The 17,004-nt window shown below is 42.7% G+C and overlaps 1 protein-coding gene across 1 annotated transcript in view; it reads right to left on the reverse strand.

The window, feature by feature from the left end:
* LOC115147339 (protein-tyrosine kinase 2-beta) overlaps positions 1 to 17,004 on the reverse strand; it is a 58,670-nt gene that overhangs the window by 22,111 nt on the left and 19,555 nt on the right. The window contains exons 2-16 of the mRNA XM_029689537.1: positions 13,407 to 13,646; positions 12,884 to 13,062; positions 11,636 to 11,723; positions 9,986 to 10,065; positions 9,792 to 9,854; positions 9,612 to 9,666; positions 9,240 to 9,380; positions 8,636 to 8,710; positions 5,071 to 5,172; positions 4,293 to 4,410; positions 4,100 to 4,139; positions 3,792 to 3,829; positions 3,595 to 3,636; positions 1,083 to 1,180; positions 867 to 948 (exon numbers count right to left, since the gene is read on the reverse strand). Coding sequence (XP_029545397.1) covers positions 867 to 948; positions 1,083 to 1,180; positions 3,595 to 3,636; positions 3,792 to 3,829; positions 4,100 to 4,139; positions 4,293 to 4,410; positions 5,071 to 5,172; positions 8,636 to 8,710; positions 9,240 to 9,380; positions 9,612 to 9,666; positions 9,792 to 9,854; positions 9,986 to 10,065; positions 11,636 to 11,723; positions 12,884 to 13,062; positions 13,407 to 13,604 — 1,399 coding nt within the window. The 5' untranslated portion in view covers positions 13,605 to 13,646. The remainder of the gene's footprint in view (positions 1 to 866; positions 949 to 1,082; positions 1,181 to 3,594; positions 3,637 to 3,791; positions 3,830 to 4,099; positions 4,140 to 4,292; positions 4,411 to 5,070; positions 5,173 to 8,635; positions 8,711 to 9,239; positions 9,381 to 9,611; positions 9,667 to 9,791; positions 9,855 to 9,985; positions 10,066 to 11,635; positions 11,724 to 12,883; positions 13,063 to 13,406; positions 13,647 to 17,004) is intronic.

Below are 17,004 nucleotides of genomic sequence, written 5' to 3' on the forward strand. Positions count from 1 at the left end.
ACTCAAATTTTTCCAAAACAAATTCCCATATTGCCTAAAACAAATTCCCATATTGCCTGAAGAAGTGGGTATACTCAAATTTTACCATACATTTCCCATATTCCCATAATATGAAAAAAATATTTGACAAAATATTCAAGTCGGCATTTACTACTACAGCCTATAAAATCTCATTGAATAACACATTTATTAATGACAATAAAAGACTGTCAAGGAAAAAGGTTTTGAAGTCTCTGTCCTATATCTTGGACATATAAGAAAGCTCAGGTATTATTTTTGTTTTTTTGGAAACACATTTAACCCCTTATTTTTGTTGGCACAAAACTACCTCCATAATTCAATTTATTTGTATGAGTTACCGTGGTTACCTTCAGACTAGTCCTGTGACACTTGTGGAGGTCGTAGAGCAAAACAGCGAGCACCATCGTGTCCGTGAGAATCTCATCTTTCCACATTAGTTTTGTAGGCCAAACTGTTTTTGTGAGAAGATTTTCAGGATGTCTAATGGTCTGACAAACACCGTTGTGGCTCTTCCACCGCAGATGTGGAAGGCCAACATAGGAGGATGCAGTGGATTGAGATCCAGCCCATGAAAGAAATATATATTACTGACGATTTTGATGGGGATTTTTTAAATTATATTAAGTAAGTAGCTTTTTGACAAACCTATTTTTAAACCACATCAGGAGACCACTTTTGAGGTCTGCAAAAAATGTAAGAAATTACACCAGTGGTGCCAAGCAGGGTCCCATTTTTACAGTCTTTGGTATGACTTGGCCGGGGATCCCAACTTTTCAATCTCAGGGCGGACACTCTAACCACAAGGCTAGTGAGTTGGTGAAGTGTGATCCGTATTTTCTCTGTACCTGCTTCACTCATGAACTTCTCCATGATGTCAGGTGAACAGTCTTTACACGTCTTCACCGCTACGCTTAGCCTCTCCCCGTTCTGGTTCACAAACACAGAAACCAGACACACACACACACACACACACAAACAGTGAGATCAATATTGTGTTTAGTTCGACACATTTGAGGTGTTAGAATTGACTGTATGAGTAAGGTGTCAGGAGATAGACTTGCCGATTTCTTGTACATTCCTTCATAGACCTCCCCAAAAAAACCCTCGCCAAGGATCCGTCCCAGAACAATGTCATCTCTGTCGATTCCATACTTCACCACTGGAACCAAGTATACAACAACTTAAAACTTAGAATATACAGTATATCACAGAACATACAGTAGAACATACAGCAGATCATAGAACATACAGTAGAACATAACATACAGCAGATCATAGAACATAGAACATACAGTAGATCATAGAACATACAGTAGATCATAGAACATAGAACATACAGTAGATCATAGAACATAGAACATACAGCAGATCATAGAACACAGTATATGATAGAACATACAGTAGAACATAGAACATACAGTAGATCATAGAACATAGAACATACAGTAGATCATAGAACATAGAACATACAGCAGATCATAGAACATACAGTAGAACATAGAACATACAGTAGAACATAGAACATACAGTATATCATAGAACATAGAACATACAGCATATCATAGAACATACAGTAGAACATAGAACATACAGTAGAACATAGAACATACAGTATATCATAGAACATACAGTAGAACATAGAACATACAGCAGATCATAGAACATACAGCAGATCATAGAACATAGAACATACAGTAGATCATAGAACATAGAACATACAGTAGATCATAGAACATACAGTAGATCATAGAACATAGAACATACAGCAGAACATAGAACATACAGCAGATCATAGAACATACAGTAGATCATATAACATAGAACATACAGTAGATCATAGAACATACAGTAGATCATAGAACATACAGCAGATCATAGAACATAGAACATACAGCAGATCATAGAACATAGAACATACAGTAGATCATAGAACATACAGTAGATCATAGAACATACAGTAGATCATAGAACATAGAACATACAGTAGATCATAGAACACAGCAGAACATAGAACATACAGTAGATCATAGAACACAGCAGAACATAGAACATACAGCAGATCATAGAACATACAGTAGATCATAGAACATAGAATTTACAGTAGATCATAGATCATAGAACATAGAACATACAGTAGATCATAGAACATACAGTAGATCATAGAACATACAGCAGATCATAGAACATAGAATTTACAGTAGATCATAGAACATAGAACATACAGCAGATCATAGAACATAGAACATACAGTAGATCGTAGAACATACAGCAGATCATAGAACATAGAACATACAGCAGATCATAGAACACAGTAGATCATAGAACATACAGCAGAACATAGAACATAGAACATACAGTAGATCATAGAACATACAGTAGATCATAGAACATAGAACATACAGCAGAACATAGAACATACAGTAGATCATAGAACATACAGTAGATCATAGAACATAGAACATACAGTAGATCATAGAACATAGAACATACAGCAGAACATAGAACATACAGTAGATCATATAAGGAAAATCTGAGGAAAAGGCTAACAAAGTTCTATCAACACATTGCCTGTAGGTCTCGAGCATCAAAAACTCTCGACCATTGTTACTCTCCCTTCCGGGATGGCTACAAGGCCCTCCCCTGCCCTCCCTTCGGCAAATCAGATCACGACTCCATCCTGCTCCTCCCTTCCTATTGGCAGAAACTCAAACAGGAAGTACCCGTGCTAAGGTCTATACAACACAGGTCTGAACAATCGGAATCCATGCTCCCAAGGACTGTGGCCGACGTGAGAAAGTCCTTTAAGCGCATTAACCCTCGCAAGGCTGCCGGCACAGACGGCATCCCTTGTCGCGTCCTCAAAGCATGCGCAGACCAGCTGGCTGAAGTGTTCACGGACATTTTCAATCTCTCCCTATCTCAGTCTGCTATCCCCACTTGCTTCAAGATGTCCACTATTGTTCCTGTACCCAAGAAAGCAAATGTAACTGAACTAAATTACTATCATGTAGTGCTTTGAGAGGCTAGTTAATCACATCACCTCCCCCTTACCAGCCACCCTAGACACACTTCAATTTGCATACCACCCCAATAGATCCACAGACGACGCAATCACCATTGCACTGCACACTGCCCTATCCCATCTGGACAAGAGGAATACCTATGAGAGAATGCTGTTCATCGACTTCATCACCTTAGTGCCCTCCAAGCTCATCATTAAGCTCGGGGCCCTGGATCTGAACCCCACCCTGTGCAACTGGGTCCTGGACTTCCTGACGGGCCGCCCCCAGGTGGTGAAGGTAGAAAACAACACCTCCACTACGCTGATCCTCAACACAGGGGCCCCACAAGGGTGTGTGTTCAGCCCCCCCCCCCCCCCCCGCACGCCTCTAACTAAATCATCAAGTTTGCAGACGACACAACAGTAGTAGGCCTTATTACCAACAATGATGAGACGGCCTACAGGGAGGAGGTGAGGGCCCTGGCAAGAGTGGTGCCAGGAAAATAACCTCTCCCTCGACGTCAAACAAAACGAAGGAGCTGATAATGGACTTCAGGAAACTTACTACTTACCAGATCTCGGTCGTTCATCAATCTCAGCGTAGATTTCAGATCCTGAACGATTGGATATTTGATGATGTCAGTTTGTGGTCAAAACAGACTTGAGACATTGCCCCCACCCCACAGCCACTGATTTGAACAACGATTAATAATAAATCATGATACTCGTCAAACAAAGATGAAAGCAGTCTTGGTAGATAATAACTCACCCATGCTATATCTGAAGGAACCTGTGTTTTCCATTTGACTTCAGAGTGGGAGGAGAGACAGACAGAGGAGGTGAGAAGAGAATCATCAATCCTGGATTTATAGATCCTCAATGCACCAGGCACACACCGTTACAATAACACTACCTGTCTCGTTGATAAATCTATCCGAAAGACTCACTTTTCACTTGAGTTTATATCCGATGTTCCAACAACTACTCTTCAATACGTACAGTTCAGTTTCAGCATAGTGATTTGTTATAGAAATGACACAAAAGCCCCAAATATTAAGCTTTGTTCAATCCACTCACTTTGTGGGTAGATCTGGAAGGGAACTTCGTAGATTTGCGTCTATGGGGTCATGGCAGAAACATGGTGTTACTTCACATTGGTTCAATAGGATTTACGACAAATGAGAAAACCAAGTTAGACCATTGCGATGCACTCTTTCAGTGTTTTCCCTACCATTATATAGACTGGGCGAACTTCCTGATCCCCCTTTACCTTTGTTTGATCTGACGACGAACGACTCGTCAGTGGCGTGCTCCAAGCGACAGTAACCGTCAATAAGGTCCACCATGTTCTCTGCCATCGCAAACTTAGTCACGTTGATAGACAGAGGCTGACGAAGAAAATTACAAACCTTTCACATTACTGACAATTACTGAGAATTACAAATCACATTACAAACACTATATAGCATTATACTGTCATAGGGGTCATAGACCGATAGGCTTTCAGGGCAAAATATGACTTAAGATGCAGGCATTTAACTCAACTATCACGTCAATAAAAATGTTGCGTGTTTGTTGTTGTTGTTGATACACACACAGATCTCAAGTTATGATTCAGCGCCCGTATTCACAAAGTCTCTCAGAGTAGAAGTACTACTCTTAAGATCAGGTTTAAATAACGATGTACTATGATCTAAAGGCAATACTGATCCTCGATCAGGTTTAAATAACGATGTATTATGATCTAAAGGCAATACTGATCCTCGATCAGGTTTAAATAACGATGTATTATGATCTAAAGGCAATACTGACCCACGATCAGGTTTAAATAACGATGTATTATGATCTAAAGGCAATACTGACCCACGATCAGGTTTAAATAACGATGTACTATGATCTAAAGGCAATACTGATCCTCGATCAGGTTTAAATAACGATGTATTATGATCTAAAGGCAATACTGATCCTAGACCAGTACCCTGAGACCATTGTGTCCGGATTTAAGCAGTGCTAATAAAGTTGTTTTCTATATTTTTTTTAATTTGTACCTGTCTGGCTCCATCAATGTCAAGATTGAGGAGGGCTTTGTTGTCACTCTGAGATAAACACTTGATGCTCTTGATCTGTTTGAAGTTCGCTAGACACACAGGCTGGGGGTATAAGAGAGAAACAATTAGCTGATACACTTAAAAGCCTCAGGTGTAGGGTGAAGTTGCCCTGTAGACACTGACCTTGGGTCAGTTTAGCATTTTCCCCACTAATGGTTAGGGTAAGTATTGGGGGAGGGCAAGCTGATCCCAGATCTGTCCCTAAGGGAAACTTCACCCTGGAGCCCACCCAGGCTGGGGATGGGACAGATGGGGATGAGGAAGAGATAGGGATATATTACATTTATTTTATATATTACCTCTCCAAAGAGAGACAACCTTGCAGCAGGCCTCAATGAGGAATGTTCCTTTTGTTTTTTGTAGAAGGCTATAAATGTGTAGGAGGGTATTTTCAGCCTACAGATAGATAGATAGATAGATAGATAGATAGATAGATAGATAGATAGATAGATATACACATAGATAGATACACACATATATATATATATACACATAGATAATATATATATATATATATATATATACATATACATACATATATATATATGTCAAGTGTATATAAGTGTATATATACAAGTGTATATACATATATATATATATTTAAACATATACATATATATATATATATATATATATATATATATATATATATATACACACACACACACACACACACACACACACACACACACACACACACACACACACACACATATATATATTATATATATATATATATATATATATATATATATATATATATATATACACACAGTTGAAGTCGGAAGTTTACATACACCTTAGCCAAATACATTTAAACTCAGTTTTTCACAATTCCTGACATTTAATCCTAGTAAAAATTCTCTGTCTTAGGTCAGTTAGGATCACCACTTTATTTTAAGAATGTGAAATGTCAGAATAATAGTAGAGAGAATGATTTATTTCAGATTTTATTTCTTTCATCACATTCCCAGTGGGTCAGAAGTTTACACACACTCAATTAGTATTTGGTAGCATTGCCTTTAAATTGTTTAACTTGGGTCAAACGTTTCGGGTAGCCTTCCACAAGCTTCCCACAATAAATTGGGTGAATTTTGGCCCATTCCTCCTGACAGAGCTGGTGTAATTGAGTCAGGTTTGTAGGCCTCAGTTCTGCCCACAAATTGTATATAAAATTGAGGTCAGGGCTTTGCCATGGCCACTCCAATACCTTGACATTGTTGTCCTTAAGCCATAACTTTGGAAGTATGTTTGGGGTCATTGTCCATTTGGAAGACCCATTTGTGACCAAGATTTAACTTCCTGACTGATGTCTTGAGATGTTGCTTCAATATATCCACACAATTTCCCTTCCTCATGATGACATCTATTTTGTGAAGTGCACCAGTCCCTCCTGCAGCAAAGCACCCCCACAACATGATGCTTCCACCCCCGTGCTTTACAGTTGGAATGGTGTTCTTCGGCTTGCAAGCCTCTCCCTTTTTCCTCCAAACATAACGATGGTCATTATGGCCAAACAGTTCTATTTTTGTTTCATCAGACTAGAGGACATTTCTCCAAAAAGTATTAACTTTGTCCCCATGTGCAGTTGCAAACCGTAGTCTGGCTTTTTTCATGGCGGTTTACGAGCAGTGGCTTCTTCCTTGTTGAGCGGTCTTTAAGGTTATGTCGATATAGGACTCGTTTTACTGTGGATATAGATACTTTTGTACCTGTTTACAGCTTCTTTTGGAAATTGCCATCAAGGATCAACCAGGCTTGTGGAGGTCTACAATTTTATTTCTGAGGTCTCGGCTGATTTCTTTTGATTTTCCCATGATGTCAAGCAAAGAGGCACTGAGTTTGAAGGTAGGCCTTGAAATACATCCACAGGTACACCTCCAATTGACTCAAATTATGTCAATTAGCCTATCAGAAGCTTCTAAAGCCATGAAATAATTGTATTGAATTTTCCAAGCTGTTTAAAGGCACAGCCAACTTAGTGTATGTAAACTTCTGACCCACTGGAATTGTGATCAAGTGAATAATAAGTGAAGTGATCTGTCTGTAAACAATTGTTGGAAAAATTACTTGTGTCATGCACAAAGTAGATGTCCTAACCGACTTGCCAAAACTATAGTTTGTTAACAAGACATTTGTGGAGTGGTTGAAAAACAGAGTTTTAATGACTCCAACCTAAGTGGACGTAAACTTCCCACTTCAACTGTAGTTGTTTTATTCGATTTCCATGTTTCCCACACAGCTCCTTCTGCTGGGATCTGATTGGGTCAATAGTGACTGTGAATCTATTATGCCCACCTGTGTGAGGCCTGTACAGTTGTCGTAACAACTTTGGAACCACCAAGACTCTTCCTAGAGCTTTCAGCCCCGCCAAACTGAGCAATCGGGGGAGAAGGGCCTTTGTCAGGGAGGTGACCAAGAACCCGATGGTCACTCTGACAGAGGTCTATAGTTCCTCTGTGGAGATGAGATAACTTTCCAGAAGGACAACTATCTCTGCAGCACTCCACCAATCAGTTATTTATGGTAGAGTGGCCAGACGGAAGCCACTCCTCAGTAAAAGGCACATGACAACCCACTTGACGTTTGCCAAAAGGCACCTAAAGACTCTCAGACCATGAGAAACTTAATTCTATGGTCTGATGAAACCAAGACTGAACTCTTTGGCCTGAATGCCAAGCGTCACGTCTGGAGGAAACCTGGCACCATCCCTACGGTGAAGCATGGTGGTGGCAGCATCATGCTGTGGGGATGTTTTTCAGCGGCAGGGACTGGGAGACCAATCAGGATCGAGGCAAAGATGAACGGAGCAAAATACAGAGAGATCCTTGATGAAAACCTGCTCCAGAGAGCTCAGGACCTCAGACTGGGGCGAAAGTTCACCTTCCAAAGGACACCGACCCTAAGCACACAGCCAAGACAACGCAGGAGTGGCATCAGGATAAGTCTCTGAATGTCTTTGAGTGGCCCAGCCAGAGCCCGGACTTGAACCCGATCAAACATCTCTGGAGAGACCTGAAAATAGCTGTGCAGCAACGCTCCCCATCCAACCTGACAGAGTTTGAGAGGATCTGCAGAGAGGAATGGGAGAAACTCCCCCAAATACAGGTGTGCCAAGCTTGTAGCATCATACCTAAGAAGACTTGAGGCTGTAATCGCTGCCAAAGGTGCAATTACAAAGTACTGAGTAAAGGGTCTGAATACTAATGTAAATGTGATGTTTGTTTTTTTGTTTTTAATACATTTATGGGGTATTGTGTGTAGATTGATGAGGGAAAAACAATTTAATCCATTTTAGAGTAATAGTGTAACATAACAAAATGTAGAAAAAGTCAAGGGGTCTGAATACTTTCCGAATGCCCTGTAAACAGTTAACACCCTGCTTACCACTGAATCTTTCTGGGTGAGTTGGCGAATGCCCTGTAAACAGTTAACACCCTGCTTACCACTGAATCTTTCTGGGTGAGTTGGCGAATGCCATGTTTACAGTTAACATCCTGCTTACCGCTGAGTCTTTATGGGTGCGTTGGCGAATGCCCCTGGCTCCTATCACCAGCTCTACTGACAGACTCCAGCCTTGCTGTGGACAAACAGTGGGGTTGCAAGTTAACTTTAATTTCTTGACAAACTTCAGACTGTAATTGTAGATTCTTGTAACCCCACTAAAAAACGTCAGCAGTTACGAACGAATTAGGAAAGTCCACACTTGGGTATTTGCAGTGTATTTGAGGTCAGGTGTTTGCAGTGCATTTGAGGTCAGGTATTTGCAGTGTATTTGAGGTCAGGTATTTGCAGTGCATTTGAGGTCAGGTGTTTGCAGTGCATTTGAGGTCAGGTATTTGCAGTGCATTTGAGGTCAGGTGTTTGCAGTGTATTTGAGGTCAGGTATTTGCAGTGCATTTGATGTCAGGTATTTGCAGTGCATTTGAGGTCAGGTATTTGCAGTGCATTTGAGGTCAGGTGTTTGCAGTGCATTTGAGGTCAGGTGTTTGCAGTGTATTTGAGGTCAGGTGTTTGCAGTGTATTTAAGGTCAGGTGTTTGCAGTGCATTTGAGGTCAGGTGTTTGCAGTGCATCCTTGTTGTCTGTAAAGCCAGCAGCAACACTCACCACCAGTTCACAAGGGTAGACCTCTTCGCCGATGGTGATGAAGTCTGTGAGCGTCTGGAAGAAGCTAACCATACACTCATCCTCCTTCAGAGTAGCGTACTGCTGGAACGTCTGCTGGATCATCTTACGAAGATGACGAGACTGGGACAGACCACAGCAACATTGGATAACACTTTCATAACCCTTGTTTACTATGACGTCACATGGTAGACAAATACATTTTTGAGGAGGGTAAACAACACTGCTAGCATAGAAATGATCCTTGTTGACGTAAAAGTGAAGTAGGCTTACTTACAACTTAAGTTATGCTCGTAGAAACTTCCAATAATATTTTAAACGATCATGTGGATATCAAAACATTTATAAATGTACCTTCATGCTGTCAATGAGCTCTTGTGGGAAGAACAGGTTCAGCCCCACATCCTTCCTTCATTGGAGAGACCAGTTAGAATCAAACAATCAATCAAACAAATGTGATTTTTTTTTTTTTAAAGTCATAGAAGTGAAGGTTAGTGAAGGGGGAGAAAAAAACAGAAACATTTACATACTTACTCTAACACTTCAAAGTTGGACTTTTTCTCCAGACCTTTAGCATTCATGTCTTTATAAAACCTCCTGAAGGCGAAGCAGTAGAGACAGCACAACATGACATGCAATAACGAAGCTCTACGGACAAAGCCAACTGTGATGTTGACGATGTCTACATATTGACGATAGAATATCCAAAAGGGAAATCCCAACCTCACCTAATCTCCAGACATCCCAGCTGCAGGGCCATTCCATCACTGACTTTACTGGCATGGTACTGCATGTAGTCACTACGCACCTAACACAGGCAAATACCGAGAGAACACATTCATTCTTAGCTGTATGTAGTCAATACGCATCTACAGTATCCACACAAGCACCAGACATCAGCGAGTTATCTTGAATGATGAAGTTCTGGAAAGCATTAATGTGTTCTTTACAGAGAGTATTAATGTGTTCTCTACATAGAGTATTAATGTGTTCTTTACAGAGAGTATTAATGTGTTCTCTCCATAGAGTATTAATGTGTTCTCTACATAGAGTAGTAATGTGTTCTCTCCATAGAGTATTAATGTGTTCTCTCCATAGAGTATTAATGTGTTCTCTCCATAGAGTATTAATGTGTTCTCTACATAGAGTAGTAATGTGTTCTCTACATAGTCAGAGTAGTAATGTGTTCTCTCCATAGTCAGAGTATTAATGTGTTCTCTCCATAGTCAGAGTAGTAATGTGTTCTCTCCATAGTCAGAGTATTAATGTGTTCTCTCCATAGAGTATTAATGTGTTCTCTCCATAGAGTATTAATGTGTTCTCTACATAGAGTAGTAATGTGTTCTCCACATAGTCAGAGTATTAATGTGTTCTCTCCATAGTCAGAGTAGTAATGTGTTCTCTCCATAGTCAGAGTATTAATGTGTTCTCTCCATAGAGTATTAATGTGTTCTCTCCATAGAGTATTAATGTGTTCTCTACATAGAGTAGTAATGTGTTCTCCACATAGTCAGAGTATTAATGTGTTCTCTCCATAGTCAGAGTAGTAATGTGTTCTCTCCATAGTCAGAGTAGTAATGTGTTCTCTACATAGAGTAGTAATGTGTTCTCTCCATAGTCAGAGTAGTAATGTGTTCTCTCCATAGAGTAGTAATGTGCTCTCTCCATAGTCAGAGTATTAATGTGTTCTCTCCATAGAGTAGTAATGTGTTCTCTCCATAGAGTAGTAATGTGTTCTCTCCATAGTCAGAGTATTAATGTGTTCTCTCCATAGTCAGAGTAGTAATGTGTTCTCTCCATAGTCAGAGTAGTAATGTGTTCTCTCCACAGAGTATTAATGTGTTCTCTACATATAGTATTAATGTGTTCTCTCCATAGAGTAGTAATGTGTTCTCTCCATAGAGTAGTAATGTGTTCTCTACATAGTCAGAGTATTGATGTGTTCTCTCCATAGAGTAGTAATGTGTTCTCTACATAGTCAGAGTAGTAATGTGTTCTCTCCATAGAGTAGTAATGTGTTCTCCACATAGTCAGAGTAGTAATGTGTTCTCTCCATAGTCAGAGTAGTAATGTGTTCTCTACATAGAGTAGTAATGTGTTCTCTCCATAGTCAGAGTAGTAATGTGTTCTCTACATAGAGTAGTAATGTGTTCTCTCCATAGTCAGAGTAGTAATGTGTTCTCTCCATAGTCAGAGTAGTAATGTGTTCTCTCCATAGAGTAGTAATGTGTTCTCTCCATAGTCAGAGTAGTAATGTGTTCTCTACATAGAGTAGTAATGTGTTCTCTCCATAGTCAGAGTAGTAATGTGTTCTCTCCATAGTCAGAGTATTAATGTGCTCTCTACATAGTCAGAGTAGTGCTTGCTGCCTACTGTACCTGTTGATAGAAATACAGAAATGTGGTTCTGTCTTCTTTAAACTTTTCCAGGAAGTTGACTGGAATGTAGCGGACTCTCAGGTCATACCTGGGGAGAGATGAACATACCACTGCTTTATAGCAGGAGGCTTCAACAGATGAACATACCACTGCTTTAGAGCAGGAGGCTTAAACAGATGAACATACCACTGCATTAGAGCAGGAGGCTTCAACAGATGAACATACCACTGCTTTAGAGCAGGAGGCTTCAAACAGATGAACATACCACTGCTTTAGAGCAGGAGGCTTCAACAGATGAACATACCACTGCTTTAGAGGAGGAGGCTTCAACAGATGAACATACCACACTGCTTTAGAGCAGGAGGCTTCAGCAGAACCCTATTTGTCAATACAATCATATTTTTCTGAGCATTGCTCCTGACTAGTTGAATAAAGGTTAAATAAATAAATAAAATAAATGACTTCCTCTTGCTCAACCTGGCTTGGGTCTCAAATGGCTCTGTATATTACCCATCATGTGCATTGCTTTCTCTCACCCTCCACCTCCTACACCCTCCTCTCACCCTCCACCTCCTACACCCTCCTCTCACCCCCACCTCCTACACCCTCCTCTCACCCCCACCTCCTACACCCTCCTCTCTCCCCCACCTCCTACACCCTCCTCTCACCCTCCACCTCCTACACCCTCCTCTCACCCTCCACCTCCTACACCCTCCTCTCACCCCCACCTCCTACACCCTCCTCTCACCCTCCACCTCCTCCACCCTCCTCTCACCCTCCACCTCCTCCACCCTCCTCTCACCCTCCACCTCCTACACCCTCCTCTCACCCTCCACCTCCTCCACCCTCCTCTCACCCTCCACCTCCTACACCCTCCTCTCACCCTCCACCTCCTACACCCTCCTCTCACCCCCACCTCCTACACCCTCCTCTCACCCTCCACCTCCTACACCCTCCTCTCACCCTCCACCTCCTCCACCCTCCTCTCACCCCCATTACCTCCACCCTCCTCTCAACCCCACCTCCTCCTACACCCTTCTCTCACCCTCCACCTCCTCCACCCTCCTCTCACCCTCCACCTCCTCCTCCTCCCCCCTCCTCTCTCCCCCACCTCCTCCTCCTCCTCCACCCTCCTCTCTCCCCCACCTCCACCTCCTCCTCCTTCTACACCCTCCTCTCTCCCCCACCTCCTCCTCCTACACCCTCCTCTCTCCCCCACCTCCTCCTCCTCCTCCACCCTCCTCTCACCTCCACTCCGCCTCCACGTGGTGACTCTCATAGAGTTGCTCCACCTCCCCCACGGTCAGGTCTGGATGGAGCCAGTGGAGCTCGTCTGACTTGAGGTGCTTCAGCAGCAGACCATAGCAGCCTTTATACTGGATGTTAGGGCCCAGCCTGCCACTGGTCAGGACAGACTGCACTATAGCCTGGAGTAGAGAGACCAGTACGGACTCAGTCACAGCTTGAATTTGGGTGTCTAGTTTGCGAAGCTATATAGTTGGTTTAAAGTAGTGTATTCTTACAATGTTACAACTAAATAACTAAGTAACTTCTGCGCGCATATTGAAACAGAATTCACAATAAATAAAATGATATGTCTTATTACAAATATAAATAAATACAATAATAATATATTAAGATAAACATTCAGGGTGCGTTCCAAATAGCACCCTATTCCCTGTAGTGGGGAACTTCTCAAAAAGTAGTGCATTATATAGGGAATGAGTTGCCTTTTTTGGAATGCAGTCTCAATATCTAGACAATCCCTCACCCTGATCTGCCAGGAGCTGTCACACTTGACCAGCTTGAAGTTCTTCCCCAGGGTGTTGTTGGTGGAGAAACAAACTTTAAGGATCTTAGTAGGTCCTCCATCCCCGCTGAAGGGGCTCTGTTGTGGGCCGTCGTTGTGGCCGGGGCTGGGTAACCTCCAGGACAGGGTGGTAGTGTCTCCCTGCATCACCTCATACATTATCAGGGCAGAGAGGAGGACAACGTCATACTGTCATCATACCTGGGGAGAGGGAGAGAAAAGGAGGGAGAGAGAGAGGGGGCGGGAGGCGGGGGGGAGAAGAGGACAACGTCACACTGATATCATACCTGGGGAGAGGGAGGGAGAGGAGGAGAGGGAGTGAGGGGGGAGAGAGACAGAGGGGGAGAGAGACCGAGCGAGAGAGGGGGAGAGGGGGAGAGACCGAGCGAGAGAGGGAGAGAGAGGAGGAGAGGGAGAGAGAGGAGGAGAGGGAGTGACGGGGAGAGAGAGAAAGAGAGAGAGAGGGGGAGAGAGACCGAGAGAGAGAGAGAGAGAGGAGAGAGAGGAGGAGAGGGAGTGACGGAGAGAGAGACAGAGAGAGAGGGGGAGAGGGGGAGAGAGAGAGAGGGGGAGAGAGTATATGGGGACAGATGCACAGTTACCATGACAGTTTCTCATAAGAGATACATTTAGTCGAACCTTGAAGCAGGTATGGAGTAGCGTTTGAACAAACACTCAGTTTATTAGGTATGGATCGCTCCTACAGACTGTGAGTCACGTGGCCGTGGTTTGCTATATAAAGCAGGCAGACAGGCATCGAGGCATTCAGTTACTGTTGGATTGAACGTTACAAGAGACCTAAGCAACTTTGAGCGTGGTATGATCGCCGGTACCTTGCGCGCCGGTTCTAGTATCTCAGAAACAGCCGGCCTCCTGAGCTTTTCACTCACAACAGTATCTAAGGTTTACAAACAAACAAAAACATCCAGTCAGCTTCAGTCCTGTAGTTGAAAACTGCTCGTTGACGAGAGGTCGAAGGAGAAGAATTGTGCAAGCTAACAAGTTGGCCACAAACAGACCAATAACGTTGCGGTACAACAGTGGTGTACAGAACGGAATCTCAGAACGCACAACTCGTCTGTCCTTGTCACGGATGGGTTATTGCAGCAGACGACCACACCGGGTTTCACTCCTATCAGCTAATAACAAGAAGCGTCTCCAGTGGGCACGCCATCACCAACACTGGACAACTGAGGACTGGAAAAACACTGCCTGGTCCAACGAATCCCAGTTCCTGTTGCGTCATGCTGTTGGCAGAGTCAGGATTTGGTGTAAGCAGCATGAGTCCATGGCCCCATCCTGCCTGGTTTTAACGGTACAGGCTGGTGGTGTAATGGTGTGGGAATGTTTTCCTGCCACAGGTTAGGTCCCTTGATACTAATTGAGCATCGTTTCAACGCACCAAAACAATCAGGCTGTTTGGACACACTTACTCATTCAAGGGTTTTTCTTTATTTGTTACTATTTTCTACATTGTAGAATAATAGTGAATACATCAAAACTATGAAATAACACATATGGAATCATGTAGTAACCAAAAAAGTGTTAAAGAAATCAAAATATATTTTATATTTGAGATTCTTCAAAGTAGCCACCCTTTGTCTTGATGACAGCTTTGCACACTCTTGGCATTCTCTCAACCAGATTCATGAGGTAGTCACCTGGAATGCATTTCAATTAACAGGTGTGTCTTGTTAAAAGTTAATTTGTGGAATTTCTTTCCATAATTCGTTTGAGCCAATCAGTTGTGTTGTGACAAGGTAGTGGTGTATACAGAAGATAGCCCTATTTGGTAAAATACCAAGTCTATATTATGGCAAGAACAGCTCAAATAAGCAAAGAAAAATGTCAGTCCATCATTATTTTAAGTCAAACCGGAAAATGTCAAGAACTTTTAAAGTTTCTTTAAGTGCAGTCGCAAAAAAACATCAGGCACTATGATGAAACTGGTTCTCATGAGGACCGCCACGGGAAAGGATGACCCAGAGTTACCGCTGCTGCAGAGGATAAGTTCATTAGAATTACCAGCATCAGAAATTGCAGCCCAAATAAATGCTTCAGAGTTCAAGTAACAGACACATCTCAACAATCAACTGTTCAGAGGAGACTGCGTGAATCAGGCCTTCATGGTCGAATTGCTGTAAAGAAACCACTACTAAAGGACACCAATAAGAAGAAGAGACTTGCTTGGGCCAAGAAAAACGAGCAAGGGACATTAGACCGGTGGAAATCTGTCCTTTGGTATACAATGTAGAAAATAGTAACAAATAAAGAAAAACCCTTGAATGAGTAGATATGTCCAAACTTTTGACTGGTACTGTACATTCTAATAACAAGTTTTTGCTTTGTCATTATGGGGTATTGTCACGGATTTCGTCGTGGTGTTGAAGGGAGGACCAAAATGCAGCGGGTATGTGGATACTCATTCTTTAATGGAAAAACGTAAAGCATCCACAGAACAAAACAGTACTCACGACTAGACAGTGTAGCAGGCGCAATCAATGCAGTGCTCACAAACAATTTCCCCACAAACACACCCAACTAATATAGGACTCCCAAACAAAGGCAACACCACACACCTGCCTTCAATTGGAAGTCCACCCCAATTAACTATACATAGAACAACCCAACCTAGACAGAACATACAAAACACAACTCCTTCTGCCACGCCCTGACCAAAACTTATACACCTACTCCACCTGCTGGTCAGGACGTGACAGGTATTGTGTGTAGATTTTAAAATAAGGCTGTAACGGAACATAATTTTGAATAAGTCAAAGGGGTCTGAATAATTTCGAAATGCACTGTATCTAGTAACAACACTATGCTGTGTAGTGTGTAATAACAGATACGGTTCTGACTCACTTTAAAAGTTGATTCACAGATCTAATCTACTGATAGAGCGGCAGGTAGCCTAGTGGTTAGAGCGGCAGGTAGCCTAGTGGTTAGAGCGGTAGGTAGCCTACTGGTTAGAGCAGCAGGTAGCCTAGCGGTTAGAGCGGCAGGTATCCTACTTGTTAGAGCGGCAGGTAGCCTAGTGGTTAGAGCGGCAGGTAGCCTACTGGTTAGAGCGGCAGGTAGCCTGGTGGTTAGAGCGGCAGGTAGCCTAGTGGTTAGAGCGGCAGGTAGCCTAGTGGTTAGAGCGGCAGGTAGCCTAGTGGTTAGAGCGGCAGGTAGCCTAGTGGTTAGAGCGGCAGGTAGCCTAGTGGTTAGAGGGGCAGGTAGCCTAGTGGTTAGAGGGGCAGGTAGCCTGGTGGTTAGAGCGGCAGGTAGCGTGGTGGTTAGAGCGGCAGGTAGCCTAGTGGTTAGAGCGGCAGGTAGCCTAGTGGTTAGAGCGGCAGGTAGCCTAGTGGTTAGAGCGGCAGGTAGCGTAGTGGTTAGAGCGGCAGGTAGCCTAGTGGTTAGAGCGGCAGGTAGCCTAGTGGTTAGAGCGGCAGGTAGCCTAGTGGTTAGAGCGGCAGGTAGCCTAGTGGTTAGAGCTCTAATCACTAGATCGAATCCCTGAGCTGACAAGGTAAAAATCTGTCATTCTGCCCCTGTAAAAAAGGCAGTTAACCCA

This window comes from Salmo trutta, chromosome 1 (genome assembly GCF_901001165.1).
Source record: "Salmo trutta chromosome 1, fSalTru1.1, whole genome shotgun sequence".
Classification (NCBI taxonomy): Eukaryota; Metazoa; Chordata; class Actinopteri; order Salmoniformes; family Salmonidae; genus Salmo; species Salmo trutta.